Source organism: Magnolia sinica, chromosome 10, assembly GCF_029962835.1.
Source record: "Magnolia sinica isolate HGM2019 chromosome 10, MsV1, whole genome shotgun sequence".
Taxonomy (NCBI): Eukaryota; Viridiplantae; Streptophyta; class Magnoliopsida; order Magnoliales; family Magnoliaceae; genus Magnolia; species Magnolia sinica.
The window spans coordinates 78,444,287-78,460,706 of NC_080582.1; the positions used below are offsets into that span (position 1 = coordinate 78,444,287).

At 39.2% G+C, this 16,420-nt stretch overlaps 1 protein-coding gene across 2 annotated transcripts; it reads right to left on the minus strand.

Annotated features, from left to right (window-relative positions):
* Nucleotides 1–486: 486 nt before the first annotated feature.
* LOC131217081 (uncharacterized) lies at nt 487–15,739 on the minus strand. Of its 2 annotated transcripts, XR_009157194.1 has the most exons (6): nt 15,390–15,739; nt 11,569–11,664; nt 7,507–7,632; nt 4,189–4,228; nt 3,963–4,105; nt 487–566 (listed from the first exon to the last, which is right to left on the minus strand). XR_009157194.1 is itself a non-coding variant. In XM_058211825.1 (5 exons), exons 1-5 carry the CDS (start codon nt 15,522–15,524, stop codon nt 4,032–4,034), a joined length of 471 nt encoding a protein of 156 aa, XP_058067808.1. In that variant the 5' UTR covers nt 15,525–15,739; the 3' UTR covers nt 3,938–4,031. The 2 variants fall into 2 exon arrangements, 1 of the variants encoding a protein (XP_058067808.1); XM_058211825.1 differs by lacking the exon at nt 487–566 and having other exon boundaries at nt 3,938–4,105.
* Between the last annotated feature and the right edge of the window lie 681 nt (nt 15,740–16,420).

Below are 16,420 nucleotides of genomic sequence, written 5' to 3' on the forward strand. Positions count from 1 at the left end.
CGCACCCAACACGGCAGCTCGAAACTCTCTGCACCTCTCTATCTCTTTCTTTCTCTCATTCTCTTGATTTTTTCGAGCAACCCGCGCGCCCAATCCCGACTCGGCGACTCTTCTCAGGCTCGCTCAGCCCATTTGGCTACCACAAACAAATTGACATATGAACAAGCTTGACTCAACTCAAGGTAAACTCGACTCGACTCGAACCACTAGCTCAACTCGAACTCGACTCGACAGGTTTGGCAAACAAGCCAAGCTTCAATGTTGAGCTCGAGGGCAAGCTCAAGCTCCAACTCGAGTATAGCATGGACGAGTCGAGCTGAGCTTGGCCCACCTCAACTCGCCTCGATGTACAGCCCCAACCATGCATATGCTACTTCCAAAAGGTAAAGGCCGTCCACTAACTAGGCATGCTATGATATTAGTAAAACTTAAAATTCGGCTGATTTTTTCACAACCATTTGTTCAGTTAATTGTGGCCCCCCTCATCAGTAGACTAACCTCATTCTTGAGCTAGGAAATCCACATAGTGATTCCCTTTGGATGGACAGCTTGGATATTGGGCCAGTCTGCCACAATGGTATATGATAGTATGTGTATTAGCTGACTTATACAAGCGTGTAGGTATAACAAAGTTCTTTTTATGTATATCCACATAACCTCTTCGTAAAAATTAGGAATGAAAATCATTTTCATTCCAAGTTCCACTAATAAAATATTTTTAAAAAAAAAAAAAAAAAAGAGGATTTTTACCCAAAATTCCTCCAAAATGCTGATTTTACCTAAAAGTGTCCTGTGAAATTACTAAATTACCCCATATATATTTTTTTTCAAAAGTGATAAAGTTGAGAATTTTAGGGCCCATGTATATGTGTATTACAACCAACCAGTCCAACATAGACACTCCACTGTGATGATCACTCCAAGAAGGCGGTCGATAGAATCATCAAGATAAGCTACATGTGAATTTGGATGCTTTTGGAGTAGCATGGCGCACCTCTCGGTTGGATCTGCCAGACCTTTGTGATATGATTTATCTGTTGGATGGGTTGGACTTGAAACAAGTACAGATCTTCCCCACAATTCTCAACTTGACCACTTTCTCAAGAAAAAAAACAAATAAGGGCAATTTTGTAACATTCCTTTAAAGACAATTTTTTTTTAAAGGCTTTATGTTGTAAATTTTGAACTACTGAGCAATTTTGTGGTAAAAATTCTAGCCCGTTTGGTATGTGAGATTAAATGGTATGGAATTGTATTAGATAGAATTAACACCACTATTGCACAATGATTGCATGTCGAGAAATACCAACGTATTTCAACTATCCAATCCCACACTTGAGATCAAATTCTTCCTTTGAGAGAAACAAGATATTAAGTGAAACCTACATTTAGTGTACCATGGAATTCCAATCCATGAACAAGATTTCAAAACTAATACTGGTCACCTATATGAATGTGCAACTTGAATGTCATATGTAAAGGGTGCATTTGGATAGCCAGCATGAATAAAACACATGCATCAACATGGGGCCCACAGATGTAGTGGATTTTGAAATCCACCAAAAATTCCACAATGTCTACTAATGGGATTGTATGATATTATACCTGGATTAATCCAATCATTCCCGTTGTTTTCAAATGTTAGATGGAATTTGCACGGGACCAAATGCAATTCCATCCCACCTTCCAAACCAGCCCGAAAAAAGATTGAGTATCAATTAGTTTAACAAAAATGTTAGATGTTAAAATTTCAAAGTTACAGACCACTCGTTGTTTTACCATTGACCTTTCAACATTTTTGAGCTCTCCAAGCCAAATAATAGAAACACGATGGTACTTCACATATTCCCATTTTTTAAGAATTCCATGTCTGTTTTCAATATGCCTTGTTTAGCTCCATCTCTCCAAACAACCAAGCTCGGAGCACCAGAAGACTTGGGATTTTTACTGTAAAATTTCTCAGGAATTAGGATTTTACCAAATAATGCCTCAAGGAATCAAAACTTCTGCACGACAGGTGCAATTACCAAAATGCCCTTTTTCACTTTTTCATTAAAATTTGTAAAACTCAAAAATAGCAGGGCCCATGTGGTATGCATATGACATTCAACTCATTCAACATATAAACCCTACCATGACAATTACACAAACCAAAATTCTAGCCAATCAAATCTTCAGATAGGCTACACATGAATTTGGATGCTTTTGGATGGTGTATATTATTTTTCATGGTGTAGATCACCTTATGATCAGATCAGCCAGATTTTAGTTCATTTGATCATCATGGCAGGATGCATCTGTTGGATGGTTAAATATCATATGCATACCACACTGCCCCACAATTCTCAACTTCGCAACCTTTAAAAGAAAAAATTAAAAATAAACAAGGGCACTTTGGTAATTGCTCCTCTCGAGAAGCACTGCCTCAGAATTTCCATTAGTCGAGGCAGGCATTATTTAGTAAAATCCAAATTCCAGCAGAAATTTCCAGTAAATATCCCAACTTTTTCTAGCCATTTTTTTAGAGTTTCAAGGCCAAAACCAAGGTGAAACCAGGATTAAACTAGAAGCCTTGCCTCAAGATGGCAGTCACACTAAATCTCCAGATGGAGGAGATACATGGAATACATCACCTAACACTAAGACCGCAGTCATGAACATCAAAGGTCTCCACCATATAATGCAGCTATCACTTACTACAGGTTTCCATTCAACACAGTTTCCCAAAAGCCTACTCTAATGTCTATGGGACGACTCGACTCGGCAGACTCAACTTGTCCAACTTGTTTAGACCTCACTCGACCCAAACCGAGTGGGTGAGTCGATCCGAACCAAGTAGACTTCATCCAATCCGAACTCAAACCGAGTCAAGTCCGGGTAACCCTGTAACTCGACTTGACTCGACCCGAAATCCGACTCGATACTAATTCGACCCAAAATCCAACTCGATACTAACTCAACTTGATCCGAAACCCAACTCATACATATAAATAAATAATTTTTTAAAAAAAAAAAAAAAACCAGATTTGACACTTCAGATCTGAGATGCCGTGTAGCTTATAGAGAGGCTGCAATTCCGGCATATGCACCTAGGTTCTGAGGAGTGATTTCAGCCCACAGATACCCGCCACACCCGACCCGACTCAGTACCTGTGACCGGGTCAAACTCGTTCTGGGTTAGTCCAAGCCAGACTCGGGCTCGGATCGGGTCAGGCATGCTAGACTCTGTACCGAGTCAGGTCGAGTTCGGGTCAGGTCTATTTCAAACCGGGTCGAGTCAGGTCAGCCCTAACTCGGTCTGACTCAACGCGATGCCCAGCTCTATCCATGGGGTAGGGTACAATGCGGTTATCCATAAACAAAGGTTTCCACAAAACTAACCCTACTTACCCTCTACTCCGCACAGTACTTTTCAACATACTCTAGCAAATGCAACCCAGCAGTACATGGTCCCAGTTTTAGGAGAATGCATATTTGCATTTTAGCACCCACTTAGTGCCTGGATGGTCCAGATTTTGCTCTGGTATGCGTTGTTGGCACATCGAGTGTGGACAGTCCACTCATCAGCTTGATCACACATGTATATTAAGTGCGGACAATGGGTTGTGCATTTTTATCCATCCATATTAGTACAAATGAAATTGATGAGTAGGTTGCTACTGAAACTTGCTTGATTTCCCAGCTGGAGGATTGCATCTTCAACAAACCAGAAAGGGAACCGAACAGCACAAATGCATGTGAAGACATCCATCGTGTGCCAATGTAGCAGGTTCATGCAAGGTTCAGGTCATAAAACAGGTGAGTCACACCATCTTCCACATTTATATAGGGAGAAAAAAAAAAGGAACGCCAACATAGGAATTCACACTCACCAAATTCACATATACAAGAGAGAGAGAGAGAGAGAGAGAGAGAGAGAGAGAGAGAGAGAGAGAGAGGGAGGAATGGTCAGTTCTACTCACTTTAAAAGGCAGTTGAAAACAGGAAGCCCGACAAGATCACTTCCATTCATCATCGTTCCTCTTTTTTCTTTAGCTGTTTTGAACTATTGCTGAGAAGAGCAACTGATTGATATCTTCCGAGTCTGAAAAATGCTCCTCATCCCCTGCAATCAATGAGAACAAGAAATGCTTCATTACTGTAAGGCCTCTTGAAATTGAAGAGGGTGCACTTGACATGGTTTCTTACCTGTCTTTGGCCTTATTTGAACTGTCCACTCATCAATGACCTGCATGGATGCACACAATAGTCAAGATTAAAGGTCTTCATTAATTGCTCATAACAAATGCACAAAGGTGGGTCCACAAACTACAGAGTACAGAGGATCGATAATTTTACCAAAATGCTCACCGGTGCACCAATGGGTTTCAAAACTATATAGAGGAATGATCTGGTGTCATCAGTTATTGTGGATTTCTGCCATAACTGATCAAAACATTCAGTGCACTAACAATCGGATGGTTGCGGCATGCAGAGCACTACTGGTTATTGATTGTTGGGCCTCAAGGCTTATCCATTTTGAAGTTGTAGTTAGCAGCGAAGATATATCAACTTTTTAACCATCCAAATACACTTATACATTGATTCAAGTTTGAAGGATTGAAAATACCTAACTTTTTTAACCATCTAAGCAAACTGGATCTTTTTTTCCGAAGATGAGCAAGGATTTTATTACTTCCAAAGGGCCAGGAACACAAAAAACAAGAAGCAACAAAAGCCAAAAAACTCTCACCCTAAGCCTGCAGAGAAAGCAAGGAAAAGAAAACGATAGAAACCCACAACCCAGGCCAGGAAGTAGCCCACACTCCTAGCCAGAAAACGTCCACAACCCAGGCCAGGAGAAAGCAATTCACATGGATACCCACATGCATGCATACATAGATACTTCATAGGAGTGATATAATCATTGCTAGTATCATGCTATACATGTCTCCGCTCCATTATGGTATGATGTAGTTTGTACGGATATGTTAGCATATAGTTGCATAAAACATGGAGCAAAGCGCTAATAGATTTGGGAGCAGGGAAGCATCTATTTCAAAATGTTTTCAGGTATAAATGACTAGAAAGCGAGAGCAGGAGCGTGATTCGAACCGGAGCAACACCTACTTAGAAGATCCTGCAACTAAGCGTCAACATATCAAATATCTTTTTTTAATGGGTATCAACATGTCAAATAACCCTGCTTGGTAGAGATGCTCAAGCAAGTTCCAAGCTCGGGTAAAAGAGGATTGATGTCAGGTGGGTCTATAGAAAAGGTGTAATATAATGTATGTACTTCATTAGTGAGTGTACACATTCCTTTTGTGCTCCTCCGGAGTATGTAGTAGGGCTCTTTTCTAATAATACAAAGGGTGTGTTAGGGCTTTGGACCTAACATACGAAAGTCTCTCTTTCCTAAAACTCTTCCTTCTTCTCTCTTCTTCTTTCTTCCTTTCTTCTTATTTCTTCTTCCTTCCGCTTCCAAACTGCACCAACCTACTAGGTCACCATCGTGAAACTCTTGCTAAGCAATCATGAGAAAGCCAATCCCACATGGCTATGACAACAGCAATGATGTTGATGATTAGCATGTCGAATATCTTTCTCCATTGCGACTAACACCTAGTGTGCCTCGAATGAAATCACATGCACCCGTCCTAGTAATGTAGCCAGAGAATATATTTTCACATCCGTAGAAGACCTTAATGTGACAAATAACACTTTCAAACTCAAGAAAGATTTGACTTCAATCATGTATGCAATGTGCATTTTAAAGAAAGAAATGTAGCAAGGTCCCGTAGTAAGCTTGTAATACCAAGACAACACTTCCATCTGGTATCACAAATGCCTTGCTGTAAATGCCCATGACGACATTGAACTTGGATGTTGCTGTTGGTTGCTTGCTGGCAAAGAGTGCAATTTTGTAGCACAATTTGGAAAATGCAACCGCCAAACAGATTCACTTGGCAAAGAGTAACACGATGAAATTAGAAAGAGACTGCGGAGCTAAATTACACATACAAATAGCAGTATGGAAATAGGAACAGAATGGGGATATGATTCTCCATTTCTTTAACTCCAGGAAACAATTAAGGGAAGGAATTATTTGACCTTCGGGTCAAGGAAATGCACACTATGATTGGGTTATTAATTTGTGCAGGCAGAACCCGTGTTTCAGTGATGCAAACCAGTAGTCTGATGCTTCCCACTGGATGAACCATGCCCCAAAACTTTCCAGATTTGAAGATCCTAGACACCAAACTTGGGCCTTTTTCAGTAGAATGTGGACCTTTGCTGCATTCCCCTTATCAAGCATTATATTTGCAGGCCAAAATTGAAGGTTGGGGTTATCCTACTGAGGAGATTTTCAGGGCCCGGCCCAGCCAGTGGGTACCAGCCTAGCTTACTGAACAATGGACCTCACGTGTAGAAACTGAAAACCCAAGTATACTGCACATCAGACCAATGATCATATAATTCCTCTGGATGCATATGCAGATAATCCTTTTTGTGACATGCTATTCATATTCAGTTTTTTGTTCTTTATATGAAACGCGAGCCCACTATTAAACAAGATTCTTTTTTTCCAGTCTATCTAGAATGCTACTTTTGACAGGCTATCAATGTTTGGTTTTCATAGTGAAGCTTTTGACAATATTCCTTATGTTGGATGAGAATATGAATGAAGACAAATGAACCTAATGCAATAGGATTCGGTTATCACATATCTAAGTATCTGGGAGTTATCCAGTATGAGCATCAGTGCCGTAAGTTGTCTGACAAGATCACCATCACCATAGGCTCGTCCCAGCTATTTTGGCCAACCATCAAGTTTCGAACAAGAATTCTCAAGCTTATTTCATGAAAGTTCAACGATAGGCAGCCAATCTAGCAACGACCCTCCTTTACCCAGGCTGCAGATCAGCTGGCACAATCACTACTAGCCAGGTTTAGTCAAAATAGTAACTACACCCAATCACTCTTACCTATTCATAATCAGCTAGAATAAAATATATTCTGTTCATTTCACAAACTAGAAAGATTCCTAACACATGCATGATCCCATGTGCTGACAAGATACAGAGCATATACAAGAATTTCAGAATCTTAGATGCAGATATTTGATTATTGGAATGCATTCCCATAAATGAAACCAATCACAGTGTGACCACAGCTGTGTTCAGGATAGCGATATCATCCTGGCAGTGATGTGTTTCTACCGAGGACCACCATTCTTAAACTTATCCTTCCTTTTCTTCTCTTCTGACATTGGTAATTTTTTTTACTAAAAGCTCTTCAGTAAAGTAGTTCTCACTTGAAACAGAATGCAAATTCCATTGGTCTGTTGGGCAGTTTTCCCCACAGCTCAACCTAAGCTTATAACTTTCTAAACAAAATTTACCACATAATCAAATCATAAATGTGACAAAATGTACTCTTACATTGCAGAAAGTAGCTTAAGGAGCAAACTTTGAAATGAAGCAACAAATTACTCTTGTAAGCGAATCAATGCTGCAAAGTTACCTGGTTTAAATTTGTGTACGCCAAGTCAACAGAGTCGCTAGTGATGGGGAGACCGGAAGATGCTTGCATGCGTTGCAATAAACTTCTGTTCCCAACCAGAGTTGTCCTGGCCTCGTCAATCAAATCCTGCATGTGAAAGAATGGTGTTAATTTCCAATATGCATGTGGTTCTCTTTCTTTTTGGTGGTTAAGCTGGTCTTGAACAGACCTCATAGTTGAAGAAAAGAGCATTTTCCAATGAGCTATTTGTCCATAAATCTGCATCTCAATATTTACAGCACAAAGATGATGCAATCATTCACAATTCCAACCAATCTCCAGGGCTAAAACTAAACATTAAGCACAATACACCTAGTGAAACTTACGTGCTCCTTCTGAAAGGCCAAAGAAATCCTAGGGACATGATTTTAGGGGAAATATTATTTTCTTCAAAATTTTGCTATTAAATGAAATTTGGACAAAATCAAAGAACTTCATTATTTCAAGATTTTAAAGGGGAAGGAAAATGCATCTCTCAAATAAATAGTTATGCCATTTCAGTTGATAGAGAGCGTTCACCAAGGTATTCCGTATTGGTAACGGTGGCAATAACAGTCACCATTGGTATCAGTTATAAAAGTTGATACGGACCCCCGTAACGGTTCAAAAAAAAAAATTGCCCCAAAAATTCTGAAAAAAGATCTAGAAAACTTACAATAATGTAAATATTCCAAATCCATGTTCTTTTTTTAAAAAAGCATGTTTATGGTAGCGTACAATACATCCTTTGGTGAGACTGTTGTATTAGGTCGTCTGGCGAATTTATGAACATAGCTATGAGTCTCTAAGTTTATGCATCACAATCAAGCATTAGAATTAGAAATCAGGGAAAAATGAATATAGACCACTTTTTTCGATTTTTTGAAAAAATTGCCCTCAAAGCTTCTTTGCGTCCATATCGCTTTAATCTACTATTCTAATCCTAAAAATTATAGTAAGAGTGGTGCAAATTTGTTGTAGAATGACATAGGAAAGTTTTTTAAATGAGAAAAGTGGAAAAAATGTATTTATATAGAAAAAAGAGGTGGTCGTTTTTCGACCATTACGGTGGTAACAATCATTATGCTCCGTAACGGCCGTTACGGCCCCTATAGTGACCGATACAGTCCCAAAAAACTAATTGTCCCATTTCACCCCTATATCGCATAACAATCACGGCCGTTACCTATATGTAAAGCCTTTTACGGTAATATCGTGACGAATATGGAACACCTTGGCATTCGCTATTCTTGCCAAAGTCTTCTTCCTACAGACACAAATGATTATTTTCATTTCTCAACAAGCTAAACTCATCAAATATGCAAGATGTAAAGGTGGTGGAAAAAGAAATGGCACATGCCCATGTTAATCCATTTGTGTGCATATCCATGGCATTTGTTATAGTTATTTGAATATGTCATGCAGTGGCATAATCAGTACAAAAGTCGGGAGGAGTTCCTAGGAAATTTGTGTCAAAACTTCTTGCCATTGTGTCCATGACCCAAATATAATTTCTGGACAAGGAAAATTGTTATGTTAACATTTGTAAAGATAATATAATGATCTAAACAATTAAATACATGAGAATTAAGGTCCAACCAATTTGTTCATATATTCGTACGTTTCCCTTGGTTGAATCTTATTTGATTAAAACCTCAGCTCCAGCACCCACTCAAGGCTTGACTTCAGCTTTTTTTTTAAAGGTACCACTACTAGGGATTGAACCCTGGATCACTTCCACACACTTAGTGTTCCGAGTATTGGTGATATTATCGTTATCACCAGCTCGTGATATTGATAACACTAATAGTATCTGAAATTCTAGGTATCGGTGATATATTGCAAGGTATCACCAACGTTTTTTACTGCATAAATTCTAGGTGTCACTTGTATCGCCAATGTATCGGCAATATTTCAATAATATGGCCAATATATTGATATCACCAAAATTCTGTTTATTAAAATATAAAAAAAAAAATCCTTTTCAATTTTTTTATGGGTGCTTGGTTGTATGATGAAATGCATGTTTGTATGTGTGTATACGTATGCATGCATACATAGATGGATGGATGTATGCATGTATACATGGATGGATGGATGTATGCGTGCATGGATGGATTGATGGATGGTTGGTTGATTGGTTGGTTGGATGGATGGACGTGTGTATAGGCATATGCATCCAGCATGCATGGATGGATGGATGGATGGATGGATCATACATGTGTGTGTGTATGTATGTATGCACTGCATAGATGGTTGGATGAATGGATGGATGGATGGACGGATGATTAGATGTATGGATGATGAATAGATAATTGCGTCCTTTTTGCTATTAGTAAAATCTTAAATATGCGTCTTTTAACAACTCCTGAACATGGTGTGCTGTAAAGGCCGTAAAGGTCGTTACGTAAAGGTAACGGTGGCAACCGTTACACATTATGGGGTCGTAACAGCAGTTATGGAAAAAAATGACCCGTAATTGGCATTAACGGCACGTTACATCCCCTATAAAGGCCATAATAGCCCCGTAATGGTCTATTATAGGACATATATAGGTTTTTCATACTTTTTAATCAACATTACGGGGCAAAAACAGGTTTTTCGAGGGTTTTTTCAATAAATAAAAAAATAAATAAGAGAGACCATAACGGCCATTACAAGGTCATAGCAGCCGTTATGCCCCATATCATAAAGGTAACGGTGGTAGCCGTTACGGCCACCGTTACCGTTACGAAACATCTTGCTCCTGAAGTATCATTGAAAATTTCCACCATTTTACCCTTGGTTCCTTAATCTTTCCCTCAGTCAGCGTTACATGCTTTTAGGCCCCCATTAAAGGGAAACTGATTGTTTATGCATCTTTTTTACAATTATTTGATAATTAAATATGCAAATATGTGTATTTTAACATCTCCTAAAGTTTCATTAAGAAATTTCACCATTTTCCCCATGTTTCCCTTAGTCAGTGATACATTTCCAGGTATCGTGATATCGATACATCATACATGTTTATGTATCTCCATCCAGCAATACATGTAACAATACCGATACTACAACACTGCACACACTGCATTGTCTTTGCCAGCTCATCTAACAAGCCAGAGATGGCTTGGCTTCAATTTATCCAATTGAATGAACCAACTTCATGTGAGAATAGAATTGTGAGTTATAGTGCTAGCTATGATGCCTAGATAAAATATGGATAAAGACACAGAATCCTATGATTAACGCAAAGTCTAGCTATCCTGGCTGACACTCTATTCACACAGTAGATCCTTAGGAATTCAAAAGGAGTAACAAACTCAATATAACAAGGTACTGTTACAGTGTTACCTATATCTTCTTTTTTCTTCTTGAAAGGTATACTGTTAATTGTAACTTTTAGGTATCCATGCAATACTGGATATCAATATATGCATCATATTAAATACAAGTGTGTGTGTGTGTGTGCGCGCACGCATCTACCAAAATTAATACATGTACCCTTAACACGCACAAATTTCCTCATATCCTTGGATTGTGTGTGCATGTGCACGCACATAGAGCTACAACTTGGACCAGACTCAACCAAAATCCCACTCACCCACCTAATTTTAACTAGGGTTGGGTTGGTTCAGTTTGGGTTCAGGTTGGATTTCAGTAGCCAAATTTAAATTCAGGTCACTTTGGGCTGAGTCCCATATGACTCGAATGTGGAAGGGTTTTGGGTGATCGGAGGGTGGGGACCTTCATATCAATTGTATGGATCAAGTTTCATTACCCAAATCCAAAAATCCAGGTTCAGTTGGCAGGGATCTGGTTCAGGTGGGTAATCTTAAAATAGGTCAGGCTCAGGTTGATCTGTTGATGAGGTCAGGTTGAAAATTGGGTCAGTCGGGTTTCAGATAACATATGAGTTTACCAAGTTGGGTTCAGTGCCCCGCCCAACATAAACTATGCTTGCATTTTAATGCACATGTACAAATAAGGAAAACTGGAAAACAGAAAATTCATGAAGAAAATCAAGATCCAGACCACCCTTCAAAAGGAAAAAGAGGAAAGAACCTGCTTTGCAGCAAGGAGCTCGCGGCATTGCTCTTTCAACGACGAGAGGTCATCCTGAATTTTCTTTATACGAGAAACAAGCTTTGATGGGTTTACCTGCAAAAAATCAATTTCTTCAGAAAGAATGGTACATTTAAAAATATTAAAAAAAGGAAAGAAGAAACAACGTTGATGGTATAATTTGCAACAAAGGGAAGTTTATTGGACCTTGGGACTACCTTAGCATCCCACCCTACCTGGGGCTCACCTGTAGGTAATCAGTGCTGTTCATTCAGTGGGCCCTCTATGGATGGCCCTGTGCAGAAAGCAAATCTAACTGAAAATCCTAACCATCCAATTGAGGAATGTCCATATATTGGATGTGAGCGATTGAATTTTTTCAAGTTAGTCATCAATTTGCAGCCTTTGGATTGTCCAGTCAGTAGGACTCTTTCTCTGATAGCCATCCACAGTAATGCCCACAAAATGAAAGGTTGCAATTGGTTGAGACCTATGTATAGCGGACATGCTGCAGACTATAATTTGGGCTGCAAGTTTTTATTTTTTATTTTAGTGTGTATGTGTGGGCAATGATCCTATGCAAATGGTTTGCACCATATTACAATCAAGGTATTCAACAATGGTACAACAGGCACTTTCATTACCGTTACGATACAGGCCATTACGGCCCAATTATATATATATATATATATATATATATATATATATATATATATATATATATATATATATATATATATATATATATATATATATAAAGAGTAACAGCCCTGTAACGTAAAGCATAACAGTACCCACTGTAATTACAATTTAGTAACAGCCATTACCATGCAACTATTGGACATGTGGATGGTTTAATGGTGGATCTGGACCAAACTTCTGGTCAGACCCAATATTCCTTGGCCACCATGCTACCATCTGATTTATGACTTATCAAACAATCCTTACCAGTATTTGAGAAATCAAAGGGAAAATTTTGATTTGTCTCGATCACATTTCATTAAGCATCTCGATCACATTTCATCAAGACTCAAATAAATAAATAAAAATATCAGTTTCATCATGACTCGGTCAAGACTTGTTGACTCGGTCAAGACTTGTTGACTCGGTCAGCTCAACTTCAAATATTAACTATTACCAACTCTTGGTGTTCAAAACTGGCAAAAACTCATCCTGAGTAACTCGACTTGACGCTCCTAGACAGGCTTCCAATCTAGTCGAGTTTTCAAGATTTCAACCTATGATCTTAACCATCCAACCAGCAGCTTGCAAAAATGGATAATCTAGATCGGTTGTAACAAGAGAATCCAATCATGAGCACAGTACATCCAAAAGATCCCACTATGGATGATTTTGATGATCATAATCAGTGTCTTGGAATATCAACACTTGTGAGATGAAGAGCCATTCTTCAGGTGGTTAGGATCATATGATCAATGTGATCTTGCCCTAATCCTCCACTAAAGGTGGGTGAGATTTTGTGGCCCGTTCATACAAGCATCTTCTACTCTCCATGTGTCCAATACATTCAATTACACCATAACTGGGTGAAAGCTAGTTGTATTTAGGATAATTCCTTTTCTCTGCTTTTAGAAAGGGTTAAAATCGGGGTGTCAGGTCCCATATCATCTACGCGCAATACCCAGTAATTATCAGGTGATTCACCTAAGGGCCTGTTTGGATGCCTGTAACTTTTCTAAAATGTATGTAAGTCACAAGTGACTTTGTTACAGTTGGCGTTTAGGGGAGGAAAGTCACAGATGACTTTCTCTCAACCTGTAACTAAGTTACAGGAGAAAGAGCCAAAAATCTTAAAGGCGCTGGAGTCGTTTTTCAAGTTACCTATAACTAAGTTACAGGTAACGGTTGAAAATTTTGAAATGAAAATCGTTAGGAAGAATCGCACCTACATCTGTTTCCCTCTCTCAAGTCTCCTTCTCCCTCTCCCATCGAGCTTCCACAAGGTACGAACCCCTTTTCTCTCTTTTGCGTTTTCCTTTCTTTCCTTTTTTTTTTTTCTTTCTTCTTGTGCGTTGACGGAGGCAGTTTGGTGAGGTGGCATGGATAACGCAGATGATCTGTGGGGCCCACCATATTGTATTTGTTTTATCCATGCCGTCCATCCATTCTTTTGGATCGTTTTAGGGCTTGATTCCAAAAACGAGGGATATCTAAATCTCAAGTGGACCACACCACCGAAAACAATAAAGATTAAAAGTCCACCATTAAAAAACTACTCGGGCCCACTGTAATGTTTGTTTCACATCCAAGCTATTGATTAGGTCATAAAAACCTGGATGAAGGGAATAAAACAAATATCAGTTTGATCAAAAACATTGGTGGCCCACCAAAAGTTTTTAATGGTGGGTGTTCAATCAACATTGTTTCCAGTGATGTGGTCCACCCGAAATTTTAATGTACCTTATTTCTAGGCTGATGACTTAAAATTTTCTGGAATAAGGGATGGATGGTATGGATGAAACAAATACATCATAGTAGGCCCACGTAACACGTCACATAGCCTTCATGACTTCTGTTATTTTTTTATTTATTTGGTATTGATCCGAAGATCTGGGTCTATTGATATTGTTGTAATGAATTTCTTTTCATGTACTTCTTTTCTTTTTCTTTTTAAAAATGAGGATCTATTTTTCAGTTTCCATTTGTGGGTTCTGATGATTTAAGATTGATGTTCTTATTTCTTTCCATTTCTTGGGTAAGGAATGATAGGATTGTTGTTATTTGTTATTTGTTTTTGACTTTCTTTCCCTTAAAGCATTCTAAACATATCTTGTGAAGAAAATGAAAATTTTTGCTGGGATATGTTACCTTAAGTTTTTTGCCCACATTACTAGCATTTTAAAAACATGGGCCCACTTTTATGGCCCTCCTGTTGATTAGTTTAGCCTAAGAATCGGCCAAACTATTCATTTACATGGGCTTAATAAAATGAAATAATTTTATCCCGATCTTTTTTATGTGTCAATCTGATTTTTTAACGATTCTCTATTTCAACTCTATCTAGTGTGAATATCCAACTTATTACCTGTAACAAAGTTACAAGTTATCCAAACACAAAAACAAAGTTACCTGTAAGTAAGTTACAACTTACATCCAAACAGGATTACCTGTAACTTACTTACACCTGTAAGTAAGTTACATGTAACTTTCTTACAACTTAAAAAAGTTACAGGCATCCAAACAGGCCCTAAGTTTAAGACAAAAACAGTCCAAAACCACCCAAAAAATGCATGTGAAATAACTTGCCGTGCCATACCATCTTCCCCACAAACATGCCACCTACATACAGTAGACCCCACCATGAAGATCATCTGGAACAAAAATCAAGCTGTTTCTCACATCAGATGCACCACGCCGTTGGAATCATTGGGCGGCCGATGGTCTGACTCAACATACTAGTATTCGCCCGCCACTCGACAAGGGTGATCTCCATGGTGGGGCCCACAGTTTCCATTGTACGGATGTTACTACATATATGAGCGGGGAAGATGGTACGGCACCACAACTTGTTGGGCCACCGACTCACTCGATGTGATGAGTTATCCTCTTTAAGGTAATCGGTTCGGTTATACTGAAGCAAAATCAAGAAATCCCAAATCGACATTTGTATATTGGTGAGACCAAACCCTAGAAAAAAAAAATGGAGAGAGAGAGAGAGTGGACAATCCCTCGACTGAACTATGAGATTCTTTCCATGTAGCTCATGTGGGACCTTCACGATGAACGGTTCGGATCATTACGTGGAATCGAGCAAACAAAAAAAACAGAGAGAGAGAGAGAGAGAGAGAGAGAGTAAATACATTATCGGGGTAGGTGTTCTGGAATTCTTTCTCGAGGCGGTGTTGAACGACGGACAGATCGTTATTCGCTTTCGTTAACAGATTCTGCAGATCATCTACCGCCGCATGATGATGATATTGATTCTCATGGCCCATTTCTCTGCTCTGCTCTAAAAATGAACTGAAAATACGAAACGGGAGGAATTGCGTGACTTACGGCCCGCGTCTTTGCGCACCGTACACGAGCTTTCCGTCCTGACGAGTAAACTTCAGTTGAATATCCACCGTTGTTGTATTTCTCGATATCTGAACATTTCAAATCCGACCATTGAACATTCGAATTTTGAAATATGGAAAGCTTGCCGCGGAGTTATGACGTGTTGAGACCCAGCTCTTGCTCTTTTTGTACTTTTGGGAGCGAATTAGCTACTCAACCTGACAACAGCTACTAAAGTGTATCACTACGTTCTGTGGGCCCCACCATGATGTATATCTTGTATCCACACCGTCCATACATTTGGAGAGATCATTTTAGAGCATGAGACAAAGAATGAGTCAGATCCAAATCTCAAGTGGACCCCACCACAGAAAACAGTGGGGATTGAACGCATACCCTTAAAAATATCTTGAGTCCACAGAAGTTTTCAATTAAGCTGATATCTGTGTTAACTTATAAATAGGTTGGATCTCAAATAAACATCATGGTGGGCCCTATGAAGGTTTCAACGGTAGGCGTCATTGTCCTCACTGTTTTCTGTGGTGGGTCCACTTTGAGCTCTGGATCTACCTCAGTACTCGTCTCATGCCCTAAAATGATCTATCCAAATGGATTAACGGTGTGGATATCACACATAGATCATGGCGGGCCCACAGAACGTGGTGACGTCACTTCAATGGCGAAACTTGCTACTGTCAGGTTCAGTAGCTAATCCGCGTCCAATTAGGTGAGTCGGTGACGCCATGACCGTAGGGCCCACGTTGATGCATTTTTCGTATATCCATTCCGTCGATCAGTTTTTCCATCTCATTTTAGGGCATGAACCTAAAAATGA

Excerpts from the sequence above, each read along its gene's own strand:
- LOC131217081 (XM_058211825.1), bottom strand. The coding sequence starts at position 15,524 with ATGGGCCATGAGAATCAATATCATCATCATGCGGCGGTAGATGATCTG. Across the intron at positions 4,229-7,506 it reads CGTACACAAATTTAAACCAG|GTCATTGATGAGTGGACAGT; the intron begins GTAACTTTGCAG and ends GCATCCATGCAG. Across the intron at positions 4,106-4,188 it reads TCAAATAAGGCCAAAGACAG|GGGATGAGGAGCATTTTTCA; the intron begins GTAAGAAACCAT and ends CATTGATTGCAG.